At 36.5% G+C, this 27,996-nt stretch overlaps 2 protein-coding genes across 6 annotated transcripts; one reads left to right on the top strand and one right to left on the bottom strand.

Moving 5' to 3' along the window:
- The first annotated feature begins 138 nt into the window (after positions 1 to 138).
- Positions 139 to 11,411, top strand: znf106b (zinc finger protein 106b). 3 transcript variants are annotated; one of them, XM_065257015.2, is made up of 13 exons: positions 139 to 466; positions 753 to 814; positions 905 to 1,114; positions 3,509 to 3,554; positions 6,342 to 6,403; positions 6,494 to 6,694; positions 6,915 to 7,057; positions 7,238 to 7,667; positions 9,268 to 9,538; positions 9,615 to 9,663; positions 10,550 to 10,698; positions 10,810 to 10,870; positions 10,970 to 11,411. In XM_065257015.2, exons 1-13 carry the CDS (start codon positions 380 to 382, stop codon positions 10,978 to 10,980), a joined length of 1,782 nt encoding a protein of 593 aa, XP_065113087.1. In that variant the 5' UTR covers positions 139 to 379; the 3' UTR covers positions 10,981 to 11,411. The 3 variants fall into 3 exon arrangements, with proteins under 3 accessions (XP_065113087.1, XP_065113086.1, XP_065113088.1); XM_065257014.2 differs by having other exon boundaries at positions 6,915 to 7,667; XM_065257016.2 differs by lacking the exons at positions 139 to 466; positions 753 to 814; positions 905 to 1,114 and adding an exon at positions 3,149 to 3,276 and having other exon boundaries at positions 6,915 to 7,667.
- capn3b (calpain 3b) lies at positions 10,898 to 27,832 on the bottom strand. Of its 3 annotated transcripts, XM_065257011.2 has the most exons (22): positions 27,296 to 27,832; positions 24,991 to 25,060; positions 23,813 to 23,931; positions 22,922 to 23,055; positions 22,615 to 22,783; positions 20,764 to 20,847; positions 19,014 to 19,177; positions 18,737 to 18,897; positions 18,187 to 18,344; positions 16,322 to 16,333; positions 15,903 to 16,111; positions 15,281 to 15,314; positions 15,030 to 15,050; positions 13,854 to 13,928; positions 13,719 to 13,776; positions 13,492 to 13,556; positions 12,992 to 13,060; positions 12,811 to 12,889; positions 12,612 to 12,728; positions 11,668 to 11,726; positions 11,463 to 11,568; positions 10,898 to 11,012 (listed from the first exon to the last, which is right to left on the bottom strand). In XM_065257011.2, the coding sequence occupies exons 1-21, from the start codon at positions 27,587 to 27,589 to the stop codon at positions 11,542 to 11,544; spliced, it is 2,178 nt and encodes a 725-aa protein (XP_065113083.1). In that variant the 5' UTR covers positions 27,590 to 27,832; the 3' UTR covers positions 10,898 to 11,012; positions 11,463 to 11,541. The 3 variants fall into 3 exon arrangements, with proteins under 3 accessions (XP_065113083.1, XP_065113084.1, XP_065113085.1); XM_065257012.2 differs by lacking the exon at positions 16,322 to 16,333 and having other exon boundaries at positions 27,296 to 27,831; XM_065257013.2 differs by lacking the exons at positions 18,187 to 18,344; positions 18,737 to 18,897; positions 19,014 to 19,177; ... (4 more) ...; positions 24,991 to 25,060; positions 27,296 to 27,832 and having other exon boundaries at positions 16,231 to 17,215.
- Between the last annotated feature and the right edge of the window lie 164 nt (positions 27,833 to 27,996).

Raw genomic sequence — 27,996 nt, 5'->3', positions numbered from 1 at the left:
TTTTTTATTGTTTATTACTTTCAATTAAAATAAATCTGCTTAAATATATTAAGATCTTCGCACTTTCCACCAAGGTGTGTTGTGACGTCGAAAGGGCCGCAGCCAATCGCGTTAAAGCACTGGCAAAACCTCCACAGCTTGGTCAGCGTGCTCTTCATCAGCGGCACGCGGATGTAGAATCTAGAAATAAAAGAAACACGCGTTGTTGTTTATTTTGAAAGATGGTTGTTGTTGCTAATATCTCCTAAAATCGAAATGTGATTGGGTAGTAATGTGTTTGGGATCACTAACGCCTGTCAATCGCAAGAATGTAATCTGCAGTCACTCAAATTAGTTATTCTGCACTAAGTAAGATAAAGAATTTCAGATAAAAACAGTCATGGATAACATAAAGAAGAAAAAATGGATGACCAAATTCGACGTTTTAACGAAATGTTGGACCTGCTCTCAAAGTTTTAAAGAACAGGTTGGCTTGTTTGATAACACGTGGTTACTTCTCAAATCTTTTTTAAACAAGAATGACCGACTTCCTTTTGACAGTTTATCTTATGGGTAACGTAACGTTACAGGTTGATAAATTATTTTAGCGGCATTGCAGGTACTCGAACCATATATTGTTTTATAATGTGATGACATATGGTTGTTTATTTTGCCTTTACTGTATTGTATCATGCTTATTTTCACATTGTTAGGTCCCAAACATGTTGGTATTTAGAGTTTAATTGTGATTAAGTTTTTATTTGTTTACACAGATTCTGGACAGACATATGCATAGTTATATTCACCATCAGGCAATTGAGCGAGTCGCGGGCAGGTACATAACATCTACTATTGTGTATTAATTTAAAAAATATATATTTTATTGTATAAAAACATTTATGTATTTGCTATGCTTTTCACACAGTGAACAAATGCATCAGTGTTGGGCCTGTGGTGTGTCTGTGATAAACCTACAGCAGTACAAGAAACATATTTGTACAGCTGGGCACAGAAACAACCTGACCAAACTCGAGCAGAAAAGACGTCGCAAAGAAAAACTTACTGTGGATTACTGCAATACTGAAGTTCATGTCAAGTTTAAAAAAAATAAAACCAAAAAGAAAAAGAATAAAAGGTAAGATTGTCAACTCATACATCCAATTGATGTTGTCAATTGTGGCCCTGCCATAAAATTCAGGACAAGGTGTAATATATAAAAATGAGATTAGGAGCATTAAAGTTTACCTAAATTTCAATCTTTGACATGGGCTTAGGGTGACCACCTGTCCCACATTTAGCTTTGCTTACCTTGCTGTGTCGCCTGCGAAAAAAGTGAAAACCTTAAACGGAGTTACATTTATATGGACTCTTAATCAGCCAAGTTGAATGGATTTGAGGAAAGAGCAGCGTGGAAGTCAAGGCTGTAGCTAAAACACGGACCAGAATGTAATTTATTAGAGCAATCCTCAAGTGGAATGGATTTGACTGAGGGCGTTCTAACAATTGAACAGGCATATGAACTTTATTAATCAAAAAATATGTTGGTCTTAAAAAGTGAGTGGGTCTTGTCCCACCTACATATAATGGTTCTGACGCCCATGTGTGAACCTCCATAAAAGTGAATGTCTTGTAAAAGTAAACTTGAGCTACACACGAGGGGCAACCTTCCGATCTCTCTGCAATTGCAATTCATAAAATGCAATTCATCGACTGGACGCTTGAGGCTGGCTCCAAAAGGGATTCAATTCTCATAGACTGTCATGTTAAAAATTCCCAACTTTACAGTAGAAAATACTATGTTTACAGCCTGGTACAAAACGTGTTTTTGGTCTATATAGCAAATTTTGCCCTTCATGACAACTGTGCATAATTAGGGGCGTGTCCACTTGAGTGATGATTGAACAGCCACTGCTGTCACTCGAATCGAGCTAGGCGGGCGTGGTTTCAGCAACCAGTCACCTCAGCTTCAGCCATGTCCCGCCTCTTTACCAATTTTAGGTTTTCCGCGAGTGATTCGCGGTGATGTGCGGCCAAGATGGCAACGGCAGGCAATGCCTACTTTAAGCTTTTTGTTTCTTTTTTTTTTTTACATTTTTTTTTACAGTCTATGGCTACACAACACATGTCAGGAGTTCTACAGACACGTAATGAATGAAAAGGCCATACAGTACTCGAAGTTGCCAGATCAGATAAACAAAATAAATTGAAGATGCACTGAATTCGGTAAGAAAACGCATTTAATCTTTGTTTTTAAGGGAACTTGTTTATTTGGAAATATGCTTTACTGAGAGATTATTTTTCCCTTTGTTATATTTAGAACAAAAAGGTCTGAGCTGCTAAAATTAGTTTGTATAGAACATGTGCCAAATTATACAGCGCCTTTATTAGCTTTTTATTTTTCTATTCCTGAATAGACTTTATATTTTTAAAATATTTTGAAATTAACATTTATTTACATGGAATACTAATACTAGCCTATTTCTTGCTCGTTCTGCAACATCACGTCAGCTGTCCTGCAAGAGAGCCTTTGCCAGATGGTCACCCTAGCTTATACCGTCAAGAGTATTAAAGATATCAAGCTTATATTTTCACAGAATATTGTTTAGATCATGTGAGATGATTTTATATATAAAAGAATAAATCACAAAAGTGGCTTGATCAAGGTATTTACAGGCAGGGTCACAATTTTCATCAATGTTTATCATAATGGATAAATTGGCTTTGAAAATGTGTTTGCCTATTATCTTAACCTCCTAAGACTCGGTATGTGGACATCACGTTTTTTTTTTGCAACATAATACTTACATTTGTGTAACTGGAACCTGTTGAACACAAACGTGGACAATTACACTGCTTCATGTTCAAAGAAAAATATTTGGTTTTGTATAACCTCAAAATAGCTAGTAGAAAAAAGACAAACTGAGTCTTAGAAGGTTAATGTTTAGTTAAAGGTATAGCGGAAGATTTTCTTTTTCCGGGTGGATCATCAAGACTATTGGTCATCCCAGTTGTCAATCGTTTTGATGATATGTTGACGTAAGGCAGTCGTACGTGCTCGTCTCTAGATTTCGCTTTCTGCACATGCGCACTTTCAGGTGTATATGTGTGGTGGGCTACAGTTTCAGCCATTCATTGAAGCTTGCGTTTTTCAAAATGTTTGAGGGTCGCAAGAGAAAAGGTGTCTACGAATTGTATGACGAGAAAAGAAAGGCCTCTGAAGAAAGAAACAAGACCAGGGTGTGTTTGGGAAACTAAAAGCACAGGTTGGGCTTCCGACGTGGAGTTTCTACTCAACAGGTAAAGTTTGGAATGCTATTTGGAGAAATCCATTTAAATTTACTGCTAGTGAAAGTTGATGTTAGCTATGATTAAGCGATGCTAGCCATGGCACAAGTCATGAGTTAAAAGTGGAGGGGTGGTTCTTTTTTTTAAATTTGGGAAAATCTTCCGCTATACCTTTTTTAAGGTTTAAATATTTAGTAAAAGTTTTAGCTTTCTTAATGCAAAAGTTTTTTTTTTATCCATTTAGGATTCTGCAAAAATGTTTTGTTTGCTGTCATGGCTTCTGTCCACAGGTTAGTAATTTTGTGAAATATTGGTTTTACTTGTAAAAACAATTGAATACAACAAAGTAGAGTAGACCTTTTATTGTCATTGTTTCAAAAATAAAAATTAATTCAACAATTAAATACCATTAAGTGGCTCTTCACAAAACGTAAAACAACAATGCAAAATAAACAATTTGGATAGACAATATACTATATGAATATGAACAATATATAAAGTAAAACAATGTACAACATAGCTGTAAGTAGCGATGATTGGCCTAATTAACTTGCGTGTAAATATCAGTGGACTATTTTAATGGTGACACTGACCAGTTTGCAGACTGTAGGAAAAGCTAACCCCACCACTTTACACAAAAGGGGACTCTACAGAGCCCTTTGAACACCCATGTGTGGCTATGTTGACCATTTTGCCCACGCTTTGCCAACAACTTTTATGTCTGTGCAAAATATCCTCACTTTTTAAGCATGCTCAGAGCCTTAAAGTGCACCTATTACTTTGCTAAAAACAATGTTTTTTGTGAATTTGGTATAATACAATGTGTTTGCGTGGTTTATGGTTAAAAAACACATACTTTTTTACATACCATACATTTTGTTGCTCCCTGCCTTCCTCAAACGCTGATTTTGTACAAAGCTCATCGTTCTGAAAAACATAGTGTCATCCGATTGGCCAGCCAATCTGTACGTTGAGATTGGCCTGAATACCCCTGACGTCAGCTGGAAATAAGACGCTTCTTGCCATGTTTTGAAGATTAGTTCACAATGCAATGCCTACAGGAGTTAATAGCATCTTTACTACCTTATTAATATGAGCAGAATCTGATCCAGAAAATGTAGTTGAACAAATGAATCAATCACTTTGCCAGCGCGGCTTGAGCAGGTAAGAGATTGGTAAGGTAAATTTACTAAAACATTAAAACCATGTCTGACTGAATTCACTCACTGTAGGCTATCAGTAGATATGAGACACTTTCTTTTTACCTGATTTTGCTATAAATGTATTGCCTCGCCATGGTGATATCGTTCAAGATCAAAAATCAGTATCATCTTCAATGTCTTGACATGTTGACACGCAATCGCACCAAGTCCCTAGGAGGAGTATTTAAGTTCAAAGCCTGCAAAGGTCTGCTTTAAATCGAAATTTTCAGAGTTCCTGTTGGGCACAGCTAATGAATGTAATTTTTAAATTTGAAATGTTGAGAGTTGGTCTTGACAAGACCAATGTACCAAGTCTAAGGACTGTAGGTAAAACTAACCCCAAGGTTGTGCTAGAGACCCCGCCCCGTGTCTGAGCTTCTGCCCATGCCTTACGGCCTACAACTGGGGTGGTGATGGCGCAGTGAATAAGACACTCGCCTTTGGTGTGAGAGACCTGGGTTCGAATACACTGTGACACACCATCGTGTCCCTGAGCAAGACACTTAACCCCTAGTTGCTCCAGAGGCGTGTGACCTCTGACATACATAGCAATTGTAAGTCGCTTTGGATAAAAGCGTCAGCTAAATTAATAAATATGACAACTACGCTGTGTGTGCCAAATTTCATGTTTCATATCATAGTATGCCAAGAGCCTTAAAAATGCCTGAATAAAAAATAGTTCAATGCATTGCCTGGCAACAGCGTTCGAGATGATGATAGTAATCTGTTAGCATTTCAAATGTGTTGGCATCATGTTGACCAAGTTTGGTGTTACTCACATAAATCCCCTAGGAGGAGTATTTAAAAGTTCACTCTGTAATAACAAGTGTTTTATCTTAACTCTTTCACCGCCAGCGTTTTTAAAAAAAGTTGCCCGCCAGCGTTTTTCATGATTTTCACTAAAGTTTAATGCCTTCCAGAAAATGTTCTTCTTTAAATATATAAACATACAATATACCAAATGAAAGAACAGACCCACTGCTTTCAAACAAAAAACAAAAAAAAACAGATTCATCCTACCTTCAGTGGTTCTTTTGTAATCAGCTTTTGAATATGGGTAGGTTTCTGCAAAACACCATATTTTGAGCAAAAAGCAGAGATAATTCCATTTTTTGTGGAATTACAACTTTTCATAGAGATCCCATTCAGAGCGATCTTTAAAACAGACACGGACATGCAGCCGCTTGCCATAGGACAATACTTCCGGGTTTAAAAAGTTGCGGAAGGGCGCCACCTGGTGGATAATAGTTGTATTGCGGAAAGACGGAAAATCTCGTCATTGGCGGGGAAGCGTTTTCTCTTAATTGACGAGATATCTCGTCAATGGCGGTGAAAGAGTTAAGTTGGTAATTTATTGATGCAGTCACAATTAAGTTATCTCTCTGCTGCTTGCACATGAGTGTATTTTTTCAAGAAATGCAGGGTGAAGGAGGGGGAGAGTGTGACCTTCCTTAGAAAAGTGTGATGTTCCTGTTTTGCAGATAGCCTCAGAATTGAAGAAAACAAGGGTACTGTTTTTGCCCAACAACAACTGTGTGTGACACAAATTCAAAAGTAAAGGTTATTTATAAAGATAAGCAAAGCAGAAACGTCTCTATTAATTAACTGGTTTGGGGCAATTTCCAAGGGTCGCGCTTTAGAGCCTTGTGACAAGACAGAAACAGCATGTAACTCATTGAGAAACACAGAGCGGGGTCATTTCTCAATTGCTTGGGTGTACACTTTAGTAAAATATAAACAGATGGTTCAATATATTGATAATAAATACATTCTCTAAGAGATATTTCAAGGTTTGACCGCAAATGCCATGTCCATATTGCTGGAATTGCTCACCTACATGTATTATGTATTTATTTATATTTGTTGTTTTTACAGGATTTGGACCAACATATGCATGGTCTTGTTCATCGTCAAGCAATTGAGAAATTAAAGGGCAGGTAAAAACCTAAAAAGCATTCATTGTCGTGTTTTGCTTATGAGTACAAAAGTATAAAAAAAGTAAACGTATATGCCTTTTCGTTTTGCAGTGAACATGTGCATAAGTGCTGGGCCTGTGATACATCTGTGGTGGGAGTAAAGGAATACAAGAAGCATAGTGAAACTCCTCATCACAAATACAAGATGTTCCTTTTGAACAGGAAAACGGATGATGAAAAACGTTGCATTGACTATGGTGTTGAGTTGGACGATGAGCTTAAAGCCCTATGTGCACAAAGAGACCAGCAAATGTAAGTTTGCCAGCTTATACATTAAATACATGTGTGTAATGCTTTCTAAACTGTGTGGATTATAATTGAATAACATCTTTCAAGCAGGGATTGATTTTAATTAAAAAGCTATTTTAATTGACAACTTTCCTGTTTTTGTTTGTCAAATACTTTATTAATAGAAATAGACAGGTCTTTAAAGACACTAAAGAGCTACTTTCCTTTTCTTTTCCTTTTTAAGACAACTAAATAAAATAAATCGATCGAAGAGGAGGTCAGAAGCCAAAAAGGCATTAGCAATGCAGAAGGCACAACAAGCTAAATCCCTTCAGAATTGCCAGACGAAAAACAAGAGCGTCCGTTTACCAATGCCTGCAATGGCAGGTGAGGATTTCACAAGTGATGATTTACCATTATCATGCTTCCTCTTCAATTCTTCAGGAGAGCAGCAGAACACATTACCATCAAAACCAAGCCAAAAAGTGCTTGAAAGAAAACAGAGCATATTTATTAATGATTACAATTTAAATTGCCCACTTGTAAAAAGGCCTTGTCCTCCATCAGAGTCTGCTTATGTCTCTCATCCCACCCCTGATGGTGAAGTGGCAGCTGAATCGACATCACATAAACAACCTGGTACCTCTGCTGAGGCTACGTGTGCTTCTCACTTGGTTCAGAGAGATGACTTTCACGTTTCCGCAATGATTCGGGAAATTCGTAGATCAACGGACAATCGGGGTGTTAATGTTGGCTCAAATGTAAAAATGCAAATGTGCGCCAAAGAGGTGGTGGGACAACGGTCCAAATCCAAGCACGAAGAGCTTATCAAGAAAGCAAAGAAACGCACAAAGAAGCGCACAAAAAAGCACATCAGGGTAAATGACCGATGCGAGCCGTGCTATAATGATGCTGCTTTCATGCTGGGAAGCAATAAACCGGACCAGATAAACAGAAAAAGGAAGGCCAAATTCCAGCAGGAACAGTGCATGCCCAAGTGAGTGGTTTAGTAAATCAGTCAAATATTTATAAACCTCTAAACTTCATTTGTTCCACATAAATGTTTCGCAGTAATAGCTGAGGTATAAAAAAGTTGAAGTTTGTAAACTGAGAAGTGTGAGATTTATTCGGGACATTCAACATCTATTAGTTTTTTTTAAAGCTATGGATAATTTGATCTAATAATCAATGTAAAGATAATCCAGTGGTTATTAGGACACAAGGATTAGGCCACTTTCATAAGCAAATTATTGATAATTTCCTCACCCAGGTCATCCAAGATGTTTATGTCTTTCTTTTTTTAGTCTTATTTATTTATTTATGAAAACATTACCAGGATTTTTCTCCATATAGTGGACTTCAATGGACCTCAATGGTTTAAAGGTCCATTTCAGTGCAGCTTCAAAGGGCTCTAGACAATCTCAACCAAGGCATCTCAGGGTCTTATTTAGTGAAACGATTGTGATTTTTGGCATAAAAAATTCCCACAACTGATCGTCTTGTACTAGCTCTGGGATGCGCGTGCGTGATCTTGCGTATTAAATAATCACATCGAAAGTTCACGCATGCGGTATGTGAAACGCACACGTACAGACCATTTTAAACCATAAACTGACACAAAGACAATAATCAGGGTCATTCCACATACAAAAACATTGGAACGATCCTCCTTCTCCACACTTGTAAACATTGAATAGTCGTTTTGCATATGTCATGAGTGCCCTGGCGTAATACGCAAAGTCGCGTAAGCTTAAAGGAACAGTATGTAAGATTGTGGCCAAAACTGGTACTGCAATCACAAAACTTGTGGCTAAAACTGGTACTGCAGTCACACAACTAGTGGCCAATATACAACATGACAACATAAACATCAGTTGAGAGCTGCAACTCCACTTTTTAAATGACAATATCCTGGCCGGACCACTGTTGTCAGTAATATAAGTATTTGAAGTGACAATGATTTCTTAATGTCTAGTTACACATCAGGGCCATTTTATGATTAATTGATATACATTTCTTACATATTGTTGTTCCTTTAATTGAAACTGCAATTTGGACCTTTAAAACATTGGGTTCAATTGAAGTCCACTATATGAAGAAAAATCTTGGAATGTTTTTCTAAAAAAAATTCTATGGAAGAAAGATCTTAACATCTTGGATGACATGGGGGTGAGTAAATTGGCAGGAAATTTTCTTATGAAAGTGTACTAATCCTGGTGACATTTATACACCTGAGTCCTCTGATTTTTAGAAGGAGAGATCCATGAGATGTGGAAATTGTGACTCTGCCTGTGAAAACCCAGCTGAAGTTTTTTTTTGGGGGGGATATTTGACCGTTTTCTATATATAACAATCCTACATAATGTATAGATAAATCTGTGGAAATATAACTTTGATATACTTAATAATATTATTGACTGAGTAAGGTCATGTAAAATTTGAAATTTAAAATAAAATCACACATTGATGCTCCTAATCTCAAAATTAGATAAGATTTCAAAGACAGCCTGAACTTCAAAGGTAGGGTCACAAATGTGTAATGCATGAAGGTATTTTATTCATCACTTTGATCAAATCTATCACATATTTTTCTTTAGAGCAAAGAATAATAGACGAGAGGTGTCTCATGCATCTATTTCGTCTGTATCTTCACTGGCTGTGACGATTGGAAGGTTGCATAGCCAGACTTCAGTAACACGCAATGAAAATGTTTGCCCGATATTGGAGGTTTGTGGAAATTGGCAGCCTGATACTGACAGAGTGGAATTGCATGGAAAAAATACAGAACAGGCAGAGACATCCCTTGAGAATCTTAAAAGTTTGCCAACTATCCCCGATAATCTCCAAGAACCTACGAGGACAGAACTGGTATAAACAAACAAAATGTATAAATCTCTGCAAACCATTTAAATGTCAAAGTTTTGCTCATTCAATTTTGTTTCAGGATATTTCAAATACTACTCATCGGCATCCTGAAATCATATCTACACACTGTAAGTTTTCCTTGTCTTATATCTTTAATTAGTTTTAAATTTAACCACTAAGTTATCTACTGTTAACACAATTTGTTTATTATTAGATTAAACTGGAAAGAATCAAAGAGCTCAGATGCAAAACCCTCTAAGTGTGTCTGACATGTTTCCTTGTATATGAGCATTTTTTCCATATATTTTTATATCTATATATTTTGAATCTGATATTTTTATATTCATGACTCTTATGGATTCCACCAACAAAGTGAATTCAAAGCCAAAGTATTTAATGAAATGCATGCTCATTTTTAACTGAGGTGCCGGCTTTTGCATCTGAGCTCCTCGATTCTTTTAAGTAATAAATTCGAAACGTATTACTAATTGTGTGTGTACTCGGTCAGTCTATATGATGAATTTGCTACACAGATGTTTATCTCAAATCAACCATAATTAAAATGATTAGTGGTATAACAGTATTTGCATTCATCAAATGTCTATTGATATGATACAGTAATGCCACACATACTTTATCGATATGAGAGACCTTTTTTTTTAAAACCCATGGTCACATAACATCCATCTACACATTTCTGGCAAAGTGTGCATTATTGTGCACAGCCAATGTGCATCAAATTGCAATGCAACAACAAAGCGCAGCAAAAATACTCAGAAAACGTTGTATCTGCCGTTGGACAGTGTCTTAAATATATTGATGTTAACCAATTAAACCCCAAAATTGAAGTGAATCAAAGTGGTATCACTGAAGGTTTTGGGGCATGGGCAAACATTGTATTGCTTGCTGGATTATAGTGGCTAACATCCTGTGTCAAACTGACTCCTATAATACACTAGTCAAACCATGTAGACATCATATGGTATGGTTTGTGCGTGTGTCTGTGATTCTTAGACAATGTGAATAAATTAATGACGCTCTCATCGAGAGAAGAGGAGCTCTCCATCTCTTTAAAGAATGTTGGTGACCAGCTGTTTCAGGCATATTCGACATTGCAGAATGCCTACACAGAAGTTCAACAATTGCTCATGGTTAAACAACAGGTATGTAGCTGATCCATTAGCTTTGCTTATTGAAAGACAGAAAAGAAAGTTCTTCCCTTTAACATATTAAAATGGAGTACGAAACAATACATCAAGTTTTTTTGTTATCAGGTAACCTCAGAGATGGCCTCTCTCAGGGCAAAGCGTATACAATTCCTGCAGGACATGATGGGTAAGATTTATTTGTTTTTTTGTTCTAGTAAATATATTTTTTATTTAGGTTTATTAATAATTATGCATAATGAATGCTTATGTTTAAATGTTTTGTCAGATCCCAGCTAGTCCCACACCTCTGAATCTTCTGATCATGTAACCTGTAAAAAAAATCAGATGTAAAGATGCCTGAACGTTGAATTGCGATCTCATGTCTGCTCCTGCTACAGTGTAATATTGTTTGCCAGCATATTATTTTTAAAGGCTGGATAACCTATTTGAAATTTTTACTTTTTTATTTAGTCAAGGAAATGTATATAAAAAATTATAAATACTTCTGTTAATCTGTTATGGCATTGTAATTGCTCACAGGCATAAATATTTTTTTTTGTGCTTTGTTCTGCACGTCATTGTAATGAAAGCAATTAAATCAGTTGGTTTATTTACAGTTGCGCAGTAGCAACATTACAAAAAGACTGGATCAGTTCTGAATATTCATTTGTGTTCATTTCATTGAATGGCAATACAATGTTACAATAAAAGATAGCCAGCAAAGTTTACATTGACAAATTTTAATTTATAAATTATATTTTGAAGAATTGAAACAATACCGAACACCCATTTTGATGTACAGTCTTTGATAAACCACTTGACCTGAGCTGAAATGGCAGATGTTACGTCCCTGTTTGGTTAGGCATACATGGTCAGCTGGAGCCACTGTGCACATACAGTAATACAGAAAATGAGAACATATTAGAAAGACCAATGGGCTGCAGTAAGAACTATACTGTATAACTAATAATTAATGAAGCGTACCTCAAAAACATTCAGCTTAATAATGCCATCTCCATCCTTATCAAAAGCTCGAAATGCCCCTGTAAAAGAATTGTATGAAAATCTTGGGTGATAAAAATTAAATATATGTCTGGTCTGAGTTTCTCAATTCTGGTAAAAATAAGAAAAATTCCTGGTCTAAAATGCATGTTTGACCTGCCTTAATTATGAAAAACATCTTGCACTGACATCTTAAAATATATCCGTGCCCACCAGTAATGCTTTTTTGTAAAGCAGTGGATCCCAACATTTTTCACTTCAAGGCCCCCTAGTTGCTCACAACAATATTTGAAAACAATATTTTTTTTCACTTAAAATGAAATAGAACTTGGAATGACTAGACCGATATATATTTGCTTCTAAATTGGCCAAAAGAAATAAAAAAAATCTTTTTGCTTGTTTTAGCTTATTTTAATGTTTGTTTTGTCCAATTTTTAATAATTTTAAGTCATCTTGAGGCCACCATGTTGGGCCTGGCCCCCTGGTTGGGAAACACTAAGTGTAAGGTATGTTTGTAAAAAAAAAACCTACTTAAATATCCTGGCTTAAAGGAATAGTTGACCCAAAAATGAGAATTCTGTCGTCATTTACGCTCTCTCATGTAAATACAAACCTGTATATATTTATGTGTTCTGATAAACACAAAGAAAGATATTTTGGGAAAGTTTGTAACCAAATGGATCAGAGGCCCCATTGACTTCCACAGTGGTGATAAAATAATACAATGGAAGTCAGTGGGGCCTTTAATTGGTTTGGTTACAATATTCCTCAAAAATCTTTGTTCGTGTTCATCAGAGCAAAGAACGGTTTACAGTTTTTTTTATACAATGAGACAGACATTTCATTTGTGGCTGAACTATTCCATTATAATCTAAACCCTGTATGAGAATCTGCCGCTGAAGGTTGTGAATAAAATGTACACTTACTGAACATTCCCTCGAGTCGCACTAAACAGCTTATGTAGCTGTCAAAATCCAGCTGCAAGTTTTCATTAGCATAGCGCATGGCAATAATGTCAAAGAGCTGATTGTTGAGTTGAAAACCTGAGGTAGAAAAAGACATCACAGGTTTTAGGGTGTTTACGGTTTAGTTTCCTAATGCAGATCAAAGATGAAACCGTCTCACCTGCATCAGTAACGGCGTTTCTCATCTCAAAGCTGCTGATCGAACTGGATTTATCAGTGTCGTACTGTTTAAAAACCAGCTGCAAACGGCAATAGAGAGCGCTTGTGTGTTTAATAAATGTACAGTGTGGAAAAAACTACTTTATTGCTACAATAGGCACTTTAAAGCGTAAATGATGTACCTTCCACTGTTTGATCTTACTCCATAAATGCTTGAACTCTTGCAGGTTTAGGTGGCCTGTTCCATCAGTCTAAAGTGTCATGGTTAAGATAAATATGTCTCAAATAAATCTCTGTCACAAGTTACTCTGCCCACTAGGGGGTGCCATCAACTTAAAGGGATAGTTCACCCAAAAATGAAAATTATTTTATTCTTTACCTTACAGGAAGGAAGATGTTTTGAGGAATGTTTGTAACCAAACTGTTTATGAGCCTCAATTACTTCCATAGTATACTTTTTTCCTGTTATAAAAGTGAATGGGGCTCATGATCGATTTGGTTACAAACATTCCTTAAAATATCTTCGTGTTAATCAAAACAAATACATATTTACAAGTTTGTAACAACATGAGGGTGAGTAAATGATGACAGAATTAAAATTTTTGGGTGAATTATCATTTGAAGAATAATATAGAAAGTATTTGCTGCTTTAATTTAATAGGACAACAGTAGTGAAGGATACATCCATAAGTGCAATCATACTTCTGCAGCTCTCCAGACTGAAGCCTTCTGTTTTAAGCTCTTTATCTGTGGAAAAAGTGAGAGTGTTCCTGTATCTCAAAGGCACAGCATTGCATTAGAAGCGTAAAGGTTGTGGTTTGTTTCTTAGGATATAAGCAGTGATGATAAAAATGTGGCCTTCAAGGTCGCTTTGAATAAATGTAAATAGAATGAAAAAATTCCCCTTACGTTTGGCAATCACCCTGTTAAGTACAGTTCTGAGTTCATAAGCGTTGATCTGCATGTCCTGCCAAGAGCAAAAGGGTCACAATGATGTCCTCATTAGAGCAGTATAGAGGTAAAGAACCTTGTACGTGCACTCACGTCTCCAGCGATCTGCTGAAATATGGCCCTGAACTGTTTCTCCTCTTCTGTTTCCTCCTCAACAGGCCTATACGTCTGAATGTCAGGAACAAATAAATTGTGTTTGATCATATATGAAACACATTGATTTACTGGCCATACAGCCGATAAAATGAGTATTAAACACGTTACCATTTTTCTCAGTTTTCTAAAGACGCTATTGACATGAAATGTTCACCAGGGGTCTCATTTATAAAGCATGGTACACACAAAACAGAGCTGGAAACATGCGTACGCCAGTTCCCAGGCAAAGGTTATGATCGATAAAAAAAAACTTGATGGGAGAATGGGCTTGCAGGGTGGGATCTGAGGATGATTCATGTACGCACACATGCCGGTGATCTGTGGCTTATAAAGAGAACATTGTTTTGTTTTATAAATCTTCATATTTTTTGGCATATGCCGTTTTTGTTTTTTGTGCATACATAGACTTTTAGTAAGGATCCTACACAGTTTTATAAATGAGACCCCTGATGTTTGTAACACAACCCATGCAATCCACACATTCAAACCATAGATGTCCATGAATTAAGTTGTGTGTAATCATGTAAAACGAGACAAGGAAAAAGTATTGAATAGGCTTACTAAAATGTATTTAATACTTTGTAAAAAAAAAAAAGCCTTTGTTGGTAATAAAAGCTTCAAGATTCCTCATATCTTCAATTATTGAAAGATCTGTGGGCCTGAACTCTGATCTAGTTCTTTGCTGGGCCATTCTAGCAGCTTCATTTTCTTTCTCTGAAACACATTGAGAGTTTCCCTGGCTGTTTGCTTGGGTTTATAGGCCATTAGTTGGACTGAACCGGCTATTTTTGCCACTGACAAGGGGCCAGATTGCATACTGACTGTCTTGGCTTTCCATGTCTTTTTGCACCTCTTTCCCTCAGGGGGTCCGGTACTTTTGCCTGTGTCATTTTACATGATTACACCTAATTAATTAGTCTGCTAATAATAAAGGGCCTTTACATTAGATGCACGAGTATGAATTACAGTTTAATATCGGTTTATACTTGTGCAGATGGTGTTACTGAAGCAGTGCTGACTAAAGTTACTAAAACCAATCCAAGTAATGCAATTCATTCATCCATGACTGTAAAACGCTGCGAGGAAATATCTCAGTCTTATTTGCAAATTTACCTTCATCTTGCTATCTGTCTCCTGTTGTAACAAAGTGAAACATGTTAAAAAACTAAATTATATTGGTTGTTTCTGAAAAAAATCAATGGAATTACGGAATCTGGCTGTTATTTAGTTTTTATAAAGGCTGAATTATATTCAGAAGCCAGGCTGGTTATAATGATGATTCACAAATTTATGCAAGTAAATAAAGGCAAGAGCCATTATGTCCTGCCACAGATTCAGACAGACAGTCACAGGTGTTGACTCACCACAGACCCCGCTTCAATTTCTGCTTCTATAACCCTGGGAGAAAACATGCAGCTGTCAGCTACAGGTCAAGAGGTCATTTAAAACATGTTTCACTGTAACACGTGAAATGGCTGAATATTAAAGAGCCCCTATAATGTTGCTATTTGGTGCAATGCAATGTGTTCATGTGGTTTATTTTACACATATCGTACATCGTTGCTCCTCTATGACCTGTCAATTTGTACAAAGCTCATCGTTCTGAGAAAGCGCGGTGTGCTCCGATTGGCCAGCTATCCAGTGCATTGACGAATACCTCATGAGAGTGATGAAAATGTGACGCTCCTTACCATATTTGGAAGATTAGCTCCCAACTGGAGATAATATCATCTTTACAACCTTATCAGTACAAGCTCGAATCTGATGTAGAAAACTCCAGCGCGGCTTGAGCAATACAATGCAATGTGTTCATTGTTGTTATTTCAAGAGATTTCAGTTGAAGACAACAACTTGCGTCATCATAGATTTGTAAATTTGCAAATTGTTAACATGTACTAATGCGCATTCAAACTCAAAAAGAAATGTAAAATCATGAAAAGGAAAATAGGGGCTCTTTAAATTTACAATCTGAGCAGTAATACTCACTCTGAGGTGCTCCAGTTTTCCGAGAAGACCCTGAGAAGAAACTCGCTCTCCTTATGAGGCTCAAAGGTAGAGGGAATGATGACATACTCTCCTGGTTTCAGTCTGAAACGCTCTGTTACCTCACGTATGTTGAGGTAAGACTTGCAGCGAGCTATAGATGCATTATAAAGGAAAAAATCTTTCTGCAACGGTTGTTGATTGCCTTTCATCTGCAATGTCAAAGAGAGAGAGATGGATAACAGATAGATTTTAGGGATGACAGTAAGGAAAATTTCAAGGTAAATGGAAGCTTTATATTTTTGTTGTATGGCAGTAAACATTTAGTTACAGTTTAACACATTTAAGGGCTTCAATGGGAAGCTAGTGAAGACCACTGATTAAATGTTTGTGTTTATGGTCTCCTCGTAGGGCAGTCCTACCTCCTCAGGAACCTGCGGAAGAATTAAACGATTTAAATGAATCAGTAGGAAAGAAAAAAAAATGTAAACATCTTAGTCAGCCTTACTGTAAATAAATTGGGTTAATTCAGTTATATTAACTAATACAAAGTTATAAGCTATCAAACTGCAAATACATACTGTGGCTATGTAGAGCAGAAATTTATTAGACCACCACCCAATGTAAGGTTTGTGCCATAGCTGTCCTAAACTATATTGTTGATTACCAAAATCATATTTCTGTAATGATTATTCCACCAATATGTCTAAGATCTTTAGTCACACTGGTAACACTTAACAATAAGGTTTATGGTTTTACATTTCCTTTGGTGTGTATTAGTACACGTTAATGAAATGCAGAAGGTACAAACCCCAAAGTAAACGATGACGCAAGTTATCGTTTTTCAACATGAATCTCTCTTCTTGGACTACAACAAACACACGGATTGTAGGCAACAGTTTACTTTCTGGGATTGGTGACGTAGGCAAGACCGACATTATCATAATTCCTGCCGCTTTGACTCAAAGCCTGTAAGTTAACTCCTGTAAGCATTGCATTGTGAGCAAATCTTTAAAACATGGTAGGGGGCGTCACATTTCCGGCTGACGTCAGAGGTATTCAGGCCAATCACAACGTACAGATTAGCTGGCCAATCAGGGCTTTTCAGATCAATGAGCTATACACACAATTAGCATTTGACGAAAATATCTGAAGCTGCAAAAAATGTACGGTATGTGGAAAATAATGTGTTTTTAACCATAAACCACGCAAATACATTATACCAAATGCACAAAATTATGTTGTTTTTAGCAATGGAATAGGTGCACTTTAATAAATGCTGTAAAAGTACAGTTCATCATGTTAGCTAATGCATTACCTAATAAATAAATACAACCTTATTGTAAAGTATTAGTCACAGTAGAATTTCTAATGCTAAAATATAATTTATTTTTAATTCAGATGCCCAATCACACTCTAAAAACAAACGGTGCTATATAGCACCAAAAGTGGTTCTTTGCTTGTAATTATAGAAGAACCGTTTTTAGTGCCATATTAGCACCGGTGAAGCACCTGTGTAGAACCACATTAGTGCTATGTAGAACCATATTTGGTGCTAGTTGTGCTATATGGCCCCCATATGGTTCTTCACTGGTGCTTCACCGGTGCTATATGGCACTAAAAATGGTTCTTCTATGATTACGAGCAAAGAACCACTTTTGGTGCTATGTAGTGTATATAGTGTAGTGTTATTTACTTCCACTCCTTAAAGGCCCTCTAAGCGAATTGAAGCGTTTTAGACCATAAAACATTTTTTGTTACATACCGGAAACATCTCCTCATTATCTGCTTGCTGCCTGTCCGCTGATCAAACTGTAAAAAAACGTGATCTCTGTAGGCAGCCCAGGCTTCACAAACGCCAATATCAACAAGTGGCCAAACCTAGCATCACAAAACAAAATATTCCAGCCAATAAACGACAAGAAGGATTTGGGGGTGGGGGTTGGGCGCGTTCATCAAAGCACGGAAGGGAGGGGGAGGGGGAGGAGTTAGGTACGCTCCGTCTGTTTGAAAACAGTTTCAAACGTCAACAATAACTAATGTCTCGCAGATTCGCTTAGAGAGCCTTTAATAGAAAAATAAGTTTTAATGGTGAATGTTAGTCTTGTTTGTTCAAGTGTGTCGACTCGGCTCAAACTTGGGTATAAAATCTTGAACACTGTTTGACATTCCTTACTCCAGTTTAAAACAATGAAACGTCATTAAAAAGGAAAGAGTCTGCATGATGCTGGATGGTGGTCTAATAAAGCACTGTACATGGACTTTATAAGAAGTATGTTTGCTTCACCTCATAGATGACAAACCCAATGTTATGTAGATGGCCACCTAGGCAGCGCTCTTTACGCCTGCCCTTCTGCATCAGTGCCACTACTACAGTGCAGGTCTTCTCTTTGGCATCTGCCTCCACAAGAACCAGACGGTACTGAGGGTTTGTCCAGAATGTGTCTGAGATAGAATGTAGTTAAATATTAATTAGGAGACCGAAAAATAAATACACTGTAGTTGGTTCAACTTAAAAATATTACTTATACCAGGTTTTAAGTTCAACCAACAAATCTCTTTTTTTTTTTTACAGTGTATGGGTGATCATTAAAACATAGGGGTGGTGATGTTTTAATGATTCAAATAAAATAATAACAAATCAAATAATACCAGATGTGGTCAATCCTGCCGTCTGTTTGCTCCAACCATAATTAAACACACCTGATGCAGTCAATTAAGGTTTTACTAGGCATACTAGAAACTTTTAGGCAGGTGTGCTGAGGCAAGTTGGAGCTAAACTCTGCAGGACACCGGCCCTCCAGGACTGAAGTTGCCCATCCCTGCTCTAGGTATACCTGGAAAGTTTCTGCAGCCACCAGCAGAGCATCCTCTCACCCATCGGCCCTCATGCATGACCACAGTCCACTTAAACATCTGGTCATCCTGCAGGGTGTCGGGGGTAAGATTACAGATCTCCAGATTGGTGAAGTTCTTCTTAAACTCCTCAAAGCACATCCTTGAGTTGAGCCCAAGAGCAATGAGCAGAATGATAGGACATTGAGTGTTGTAGGTATAGTTTTACATGTAAAATAAGCAATATTTTAAACAGAGAGGGGAATAATCAGCACTAACCAGAACTCTCCTTGCTCTGTAGGTCGCAGTCTCTCTTTGTCTTGCTCAGTGGTTGCCAGTGCAGTCCATTCATTAGACTTACAGGTGGGAGGGGGATTAACTCCCCATGGGTCTCGTACACGAACAAGACGGATCTTTAGGTCCTTACAATCCCTTCGTTTACCCTGAGAAAAATGTTTCTGCTATTATTATTTTTTTTTAAACATTTGTTGATATATGTTGGCCAAAACTAAGAAATTCAAGATTGCTTCACATTCAGAATTCATGGCACATTTTAAAGGGCACCTATTTCATTGCTAAAAACAATGTTATTTTGTATATTTGGTATAATACAATGTGTTTGCGTGGTTTATGGTTAAAAAACACATTTCCCACATACCTAGTATTTTTGTAGCTCCAGATTTACTTTGGGATTTGTACCTTTTGCAAATCGTTAAAGATGCAATTTGTATAATCCGCGCCACTAGAGGGCGCCAGATCAAATCAATAACAATGACGTAGATTAATGATGCTCTGAAGCAGCGTGGACTCATGAGATTTGTTGTCTTCAACTCAAACGCTGATGGCCATCAATCATACGGGAACGAGAAGTCATGTAACACATGAGGTAAAGTAATCAAGTTTTATAAATGTTGTGTTTGATGACATCGTTTTTTTTTTCATTATGTAAGGTTTCATGTATTGTATAAAACGCAATCTAGATGTTACAGTATTAGTCCAATACGATGGTTTGTTAACACAGCACAGAATTAAGGGTTCAGATGAACAAACTTACCATAAAAAAAGCGAGTGGCCCGACAGACGCTATTACTTCCGCATTTGTCCACAACACTGTTGTCATGTGGTTTTTACGTCAGTAAAGGGGGTAACAAAGGGTAACGTAGATATTAACGTCATTTACAGGCGACTGCACTGCCCCGTGTCACTGTTTAGGGCAGCAATTTTCTCATAATTTACAAGTAGTTGTAAACATTATAGATATTGTTAGTAATCAGCTGGACAAAATATACTAGTGGTTTTTGTATATTTTACTGCAAATATCTTACAAATTGTACCTTTAACATGTACTTATAGATCGTTTCATCTGGCGCACGTGCGGTGACGCGATAAGCGTCTGTCTGAACTTCCGGTTTCTGTTTGTTTAATGGTCTGACTAGTTGCTGAAACTGAACTCTTAAATAAATACCTCGTCGAAAATAACACGTTTTGGGTTCCTATGTAATCTACGTGTTGTTTATTTTGCTTGTTATATAAATAAACTATTTTAAAAGGACTATAATTTGTTATTTATTCTTCGAAGAGTTTACCGGAAGTTACGTGATGACCATGAAAGCCGCTTGTTTACGTTGTTACTGCTGAAACCGTCTATACACACACACACCAAAGGAAATTTTGGTTACATATTTCTTTAATATTGTCAAAACTATTTACAGAGCCATCTAAAGAGACTTCTGACATGCAGCACTAGAATATGCCACAACACATAACCTTTGATTTTTTGATTAAAATCATTATAATCTATCAAATATATAATTATATACAGTAAGTCTATGAACATACTGTATATATACTAATGTTTAAAATACTGAATTATGAGTTATTATATGAATTTCTCTGAATTCTACTACCTTAAATTTAAATAAGAAGTACAGTGCATCTAGTTTTTCAATTGAGTTTTTATAGGAACTTAAATGACATTCTCTAAATGACATTAAATGTATTCCAATGCCCAAGTACACAACAGACACACCTGCTCAACTCCAGTGACTGAGTACGCATGTCCTTTCACAAGTCCAGATACAGTTTTTGTCATCAAAGCGGTTGGAACCAAAGTCTGTGTGGCAGAAGCATAAACATTGGTTAATGAAAAACATTACATTGAACTTAATGCCATCATAATCCAGTTGCTTATAAAAATCTTTACAAAAAACTACATGTAACCAGAGACTATAGTAATTTATACACAAGCACAGTACACATACAGTGTTCAACATAATTATCAGCTAGTTTATAGCCCTAAATGGCAAGGCAAGGCAAGGCAAGTTTATTTGTATAGCACATTTCATACACAGAGGTCATTCAAAGTGCTTTACACAGAAATGAGAAAACAATATATAAAAAAGAAAAAGAAAAAGTAAAAATAAGATTTACACGATAAGATCACAATAAAGACAAAGATACATGAGAATTTAAAATAACAATTAAAGAAAATAAATGTGATTTTAATAAAACAGTTTAAAATGTTAAAAAGAATAAAACAGGAGTAAAAGTGACTTGAGTTAAAGGTGCAGTCAGTGTGAAGCAGCACAGTGCTCATTCAGTAAATGCAGAGTTAAACAGATGTGTTTTTAATCTAGATTTAAAAGTGTTTACTGTTGAAGCACATCTGATCTCTTCTGGAAGTTGATTCCAGCTAGAGGTGGCATAAAAGCTAAATGCTGACGCACCTTGTTTTGAGTGAACCCTTGGTATTTCTAACTGACCTGATCCTAATGATCTGAGTAATCTTTTAGGTTTATATTCAGTTAGCGTATCTGTCATGTATTTGGGTCCTAAGCCATGAAGTGATTTATAAACGAGTAACAATACTTTAAAATCTATTCTAAATGTAACAGGAAGCCAGTGTAAGGACCTGAGGACTGGAGTGATGTGCTCAGATTTTTTGGTTCTGGTCAGAATTCTGGCAGCAGCGTTCTGTATGAGCTGCAGCTGTCTAATGGTCTTTTTGGGGATCCCCGTAAGGAGTCCATTGCAGTAATCCACCCTGCTGGTGATGAAAGCATGAACAAGTTTCTCTAAGTCCTGTCTTGAGACAAAACATCTAATTCTGGCAATATTTCTGAGATGGTAGTAAGCTGATTTGCTTATCGCTTTCACGTGACTACTGAAATTAAGGTCAGACTCTAAAATTACACCAAGATTTCTGACTTTATTTTGTGTCTTTAGACCCCTAGAGTCAAGGTATGTGTTAACTTTGAGAGTTTCATCTTTATTTCCAAATACAATGACTTCGGTTTTGTCTTTGTTTAACTGGAGGAAGTTTTGACGCATCCAACAGTTAATTTCATCAATGCATTTACATAGAGAGTCAATGGGGCTGTAGTCATTGGGTGACAGGGCTAAGTATATCTGGGTGTCATCTGCATAGCTGTGGTAAGCAATTTGGTTCTTTTTCATTATTTGACCAAGTGGGAGCATATACAAATTAAACAGAAGCGGTGCAAGAATTGAACCCTGTGGGACTCCACATGTCATGGATGTCCACTCAGATTTATGGTTACCCATGTTCACATAGTAACCTCTTCCTTGTAGGTATGTTTTAAACCATTTGAGAACCATCCCAGAGAGCCCTACCCAGTTTTCCAGTCTATGTAAGAGTATGATGTGATCTACTGTGTCAAAGGCAGCACTAAGATCTAGTAGCACCAGCACTGATATTTTACCTGAATCAGAGTTTAAGCGAATATCATTTATTATCTTTATGAGCACTGTCTCTGTGCTGTGATGCTGACGGAAACCAGATTGAAAGTTGTCCAGATAGCCATTTGAGTCAAATAGCATCTAGTATAGCCTATTTAAAACGGATGAGTGGATTACTTACATCTATAGAGCAGCCCACAAGGGACCCTCTCTCTAAAGCTTTCCTCATGATGCTGTACAACTCTTTGGGGGCTTCTGAAATCTCAAAAAACTCGGTTACACCTCCTGTAAAGTCCTCCATGGCCTCCAGTGTGTTTCCTCCCCTCAAAGCTTCATAAGAACCGTGTATCCTGGGTCCCATAATTCAAACCATCAGATTTAGCATCAGGACTGATGTTGGTACAGGCAAAGGATCTTTAAAATACCGCAAAATACAATAATAGAATATTTTGCTGTTATCAGTAAAATATGAAATTCAATAGACTTACTTCGCATATGCCTTTTCTAGAAGAGCACTCCAAAATTCATTCTTCTGTCCAGACCTGGTGAACACCAACTGGTTTTTGTATGTTGGAAGTCGATCATCAACAACCACATCCACCCATTCGCCGTAGCGCCAGAACTAGAGGAGAAGCAAAGAAATGGTTAGAGGGATACTCCACCCACATTTCTAAATAAATATGACCATCATCTTTTAGAGGAGCACATTTGGAGGTATTTTAGTAAATGTCCTTGCTTTTCCAAACTTTATAATGTTAGAAAACAGGGATCAGGGAACAACTTCTGACTTTAAACCCCCAAAAAGTGCATTCATTCTTCAGAGAAGTAATAAACGCGGCTCCAAGGGGTTAATAAAGGTCTTTTGCAGGTAGCTTATCTATGCAATTTGTCAAGAAAAATAATCATATTTTAAACTGTAATAACTAACTTCTGGTAATGACGGCATCTTGGACTCACGCGATTCACTGCACAACATACCCATGGCAACAAACACTCACTGCGCTGCCATCCAAGATGGCACTGTTACCAGAAGCCAGTTATTACAGTTTTTAAAGTTTAAAATATGGATTTTTTTCTTACCAAATTGCATAATCTACCCGCAAAAGACCTTTATTAACCCCTTGGAGCCACGTGGATTACTTCTGTGAAGGATGAATGCACCTTTTTGGGCATCAAAGTCAGAATTTGTTTCCTGATCCCTGTTTTCTCCCTTTATAAGCTTGGAGAGTTTACTAAAATAACTCCAAATGTGTTCGTTTGAAAGATGATGGACATATATATCTCGGATTACATCATGGGGTAATTTGATATTTGTCTGGAGTATCGCTTTAAGCTGATTATGCCTAAAATAATGAATGGTCCCGTTTTAGTGTTCATACCTGGAAATGAAAAATGCCTGCATAGTTTTCACTGAAGCTCTGGTCATGGGGAACCACTCTTTGCAGGATTACTTTATTCAGAGTCAGGCATGTAATGGCAGCCAGTAGCCAGCAGTCTCCTACAGGCATTAATGGGTTAGGGTTATCAGTACATAATCATATATATCAGTACATAATAGTACATATATCAGTACATAATTAGTATAATTGTAATGCATTAGTACACAGGGAATTAAAATACTTGATTCTGATTGGCCGATCATGGCATCCAGCGGTCTGAAATTTATAAAGAACTATAAAGCTACATTTACCAAGCTACATTATTTGTATTCATTTATCAGATTTAAACAATTAAAACAAAAAAAATATTTTTTAAGATATTATCAGTACTAATAACTAATCAAATATTTTATATCATACAATATTTAAAGTGCAATTTCAATAGCAGGTTATATGTAATTTGTTGGATAATGTAAAGTAAGTATTGCAAAACAAGTATGGGTGTTTCACTAGGGATCAAATTCATAACCTTTTGAGCTGCTAATGCAGTGGTCTCCAAATTGAAGAGGAACTCTGTCAGGGTTTATTTTATGATAGAAAGCAACTGCCTAACTGTAAATTATCCTTCATGTACGCCTTGTAAACTGGAAATATCATGCATGTAAGTCTATCTTTGTACTGTATGCATGTATGTCAGTTTCAAAGACCTTTACAGCTGTTCATATACAGTAATGTGGCAGTGCAGATCAGCAGGACAGAGCTCAGATTTCACCCTTGTCTATACATGCACAAAACCACTCACTGATCAAGATAAAAAAAAGTGTGTTATAAAAATGCATAATAATCACACTCTTCTGTAATACTGTTTATTTTCATTTAAACCAAAACTTTTTCACAAAAATTGTAAACCGACACGAATTGCTTGACAGTTTAAAGCACTGTCCAAAAAATGCATGACACTGGCAATGGCGGATTTTGGGTTCAATTGCCAGGGAGGGAACATAAAAACAGATCAAATAAAGTGTATACGTTTCTAAGTTTCTTTCTTTAGATAAAGCTGCATGACAAATACACATGCAATGTAAATGCAATGCAGAAATGTACTCTGGGTACATTTAAACTTATGAGACTTCTGATTCGATCTCCACAAGAAATGACATATATTTGCACTTTCCTACCCAGGTCTCCTTGGCAGATATCAGTCCTGTTGGCTCCCCCAAGAATGAACTGTGGATTGCTACATATTTCCTGTTTAGGAAAGAGAGGTATTATAGATAATACCTGTACTGCAAATAAACATTCGTTTTTACATAAGGTCATAGTGTTTGGCCTCACAAAAGTAAATGAATATGGTTGTGGTGATGATTTCAACACCACAGCCATTCAACAGCTGACCAAGGGTGATAAAATTTGCTGCCAAGTGTTTACAAGCATTAGGGCAAAATATTGTAATATTGTATGTCCACTGAGACACATCCTCCTTTCCATTATTTTTAAAGTGCCAGTAAACCGAAACGAATTGCTCGGCACTGAAGCACTGTCCAAAAAAATGTTTTACTGACTCACCAAAGGCTTTGCAAGTGTATGAAACGGAAACAGTAACCTGATTCTGAACGTTGACAAGGCCAGTCACGACACAGCTGTATCATTATACAAGCCAAGCTTGTAAAGTTAAAAGTCACACATGAAGTACTGTAGGTCAGATTTTTATATCTTGATTGACAGAAATAAAACTGCAGTTTATTGCATTTTTCTATGTGCATCACTGTAAAATATTTCTGTAGAAATTACAGTATTACTGGATATTACTGGCAGCTAGTTGCCAGTAACTTACTGTAGATTTTACTATGATTTTATTTACTGGCAACAGTTTGTTCAAAGTTAAATGAACATAAATCACTTTCAGTCTTTATCTTCTACAGTAATTTACTGGCAACCAGCTGTATAATTACAGCACATTTTGTACAGTGATTCTTTTTTAAATAATAAGGCATTTAAGATCTAGTCTGGCTTTATTGCTTCTTTTTAGCCTCTTTTCAAATTAAATAACTTTTTATAAAACCAGTATAACCACATATGCAATTCTATTAATTAATCTATACATCTAATGCATAAACTGTACTCTATAAAATAGATATGCAAGGGTAAAATATATTATAAAATATGCTTTAAACAGCCTTATAGAAAAGCTCGTTTTATGTAGGCAATTCTAAAAGAGTGAAGATAAGAAAAGCCCATCATAGTTCAAACCCACTGACACAAGTCTATTATCAGGTTGTAGATATGGCAGAGCTCTGCTTTATAAATCACTGCCACACAGCAAGTCATATGTTGGCACGTCAGTAGCCTGATGAGACTCTAGAGCGTGCTAAATTTCAGCTATGTCTGACACAATGCATACACTGCAGGGTCACTGCCACAGTCTTATGACACGCCTGCATGCAATATCTAATCTGATGCCCGGCATTGCTGCCTATTTTTGATATAAAGTATTAACATAGTATTAGATACACTGTAAAAAATTAGCTGTAATTATGCAGCTGGTATCCAGTAACTTACTGTAGAAGATAAAAACTGAAAATGTTTCATGTTCATTTAACTTTGAATAACATAAATGTAAAATCTACAGTAAGTTACTGGCAACCAGCTGCCAGTAATACTATAATTTCTACAGGATTTTTTTTACAGTGTAGATCCCACTCTATGGTGTTAATAATAAAGTATTGTACTTTCAATTTTGATGACTGTATTAATGAATAAATAGTCAATCAGTACATTTATAATATGCATACACTCTAAAAATGGTTGGGTTATTTTTGACCCATAACGGGTAAATTTCGGACAGAACACATGCTGGGTTAAAAATGACCCAATGTTGGGTTGTTGATATGCAACCATGGGGTATAAGAACCCAGTAGTTGGGTTAAAATAACCCAGCATTGGGTAAATTTTAACCCAGAGGTGTGTTTTGTCCAATATTAACCCATTATGTGTCAAAAATAACCCAGCCATTTATAGAGTGTATGTCATTATGTACAAAAATAGAAATCATGGCAAGAAAAATATATGATTTTTTAAGAAAAAATGTATATTATTTTATTATAACACTGTAAAAAAATTATATCATATATTTTTACGTTACTTTAACATAACAAATTAAATTAAACAATTTCAAATGTTTTTCTAAGTTATGTCAACTTATCACAGGTAAAAAAATTAAATTAAGGTTAAGTTTACTTTATACAAAAACTTTATGCTGATCAAATAAACACCAAGATTTATGGTAAAAAAATTATAATTTGGCCCACACACTTAAAAAAATGACTTCTGGATCTTGCTATTAAGGATGTTCAGATATTTTTACTAGAAAATTTTTACCTAAAAATAAAAGTTTTGTAGTGCAGATGTAAGCAATCTCTCAGTCTTGATTAGGATGCAATGCAACTAATCCCATACATTTCCACCTCAAATCAATTCACTCACCGATGGGCGCTTCCATTCTAACTTCAGATGAAACCTTTCATTGAAAAAAAGAGAGGAGTCCTCAGCAGGGAACAGCGGGTCTTCAAACAGCACCTTTTTAAGCACATATTTGTCTCTGAGCTCTTGAAAGTCCTTAAGACGCCTTGCATCTTTAACAGCCTCATTGCGGCTCAAAATGGCAGAATAGACATTGCTGGGTGGAGTAAAATAACTTGTTGGGTCACCAGCCACAATCTGTGGAGCAGCTTGAGTTTTCTGGATGTGTTTTTCAGCAAATTGTTCATCTTCTCCCATTTCGTTTTAGTTAGTGTCCTGATAAAAGTGAGAATTTAAAGCTCAGTATCAATCCAAAAGGCAATCAGAAAAGCTGATAATTCCTTCTTCCAGTCCTCAGTTTCTTTATATTGCAGTGGAGGCACAGCACCGGTCGTGTACACAAATAAGCATTTACAATAAGTCAGATGCTCACACACACATGCTCACTTGCATATGCTTGCATACACACTTACACCCTACCTACATTTAGCCTTTCCCCTGAGAAGCCAATTCTAATAATAGACCTCCTAAAGGGACGTCAGGGTTTCTCTCTTTCTGTCCGTCTAATGAGGGCGTGCCTTTCAGCTGATGACTTTAGACATTTCTTAAACAGATGATGGGAATAAAAGAGGGCTGCAATACCATCTAATGGTGTACACATCAAT

This window comes from Paramisgurnus dabryanus, chromosome 12 (assembly GCF_030506205.2).
Source record: "Paramisgurnus dabryanus chromosome 12, PD_genome_1.1, whole genome shotgun sequence".
NCBI lineage: Eukaryota > Metazoa > Chordata > Actinopteri > Cypriniformes > Cobitidae > Paramisgurnus > Paramisgurnus dabryanus.
Note: the sequence above shows the minus strand (reverse complement) of the source record. Positions and strands in the feature narration are given on the sequence as shown.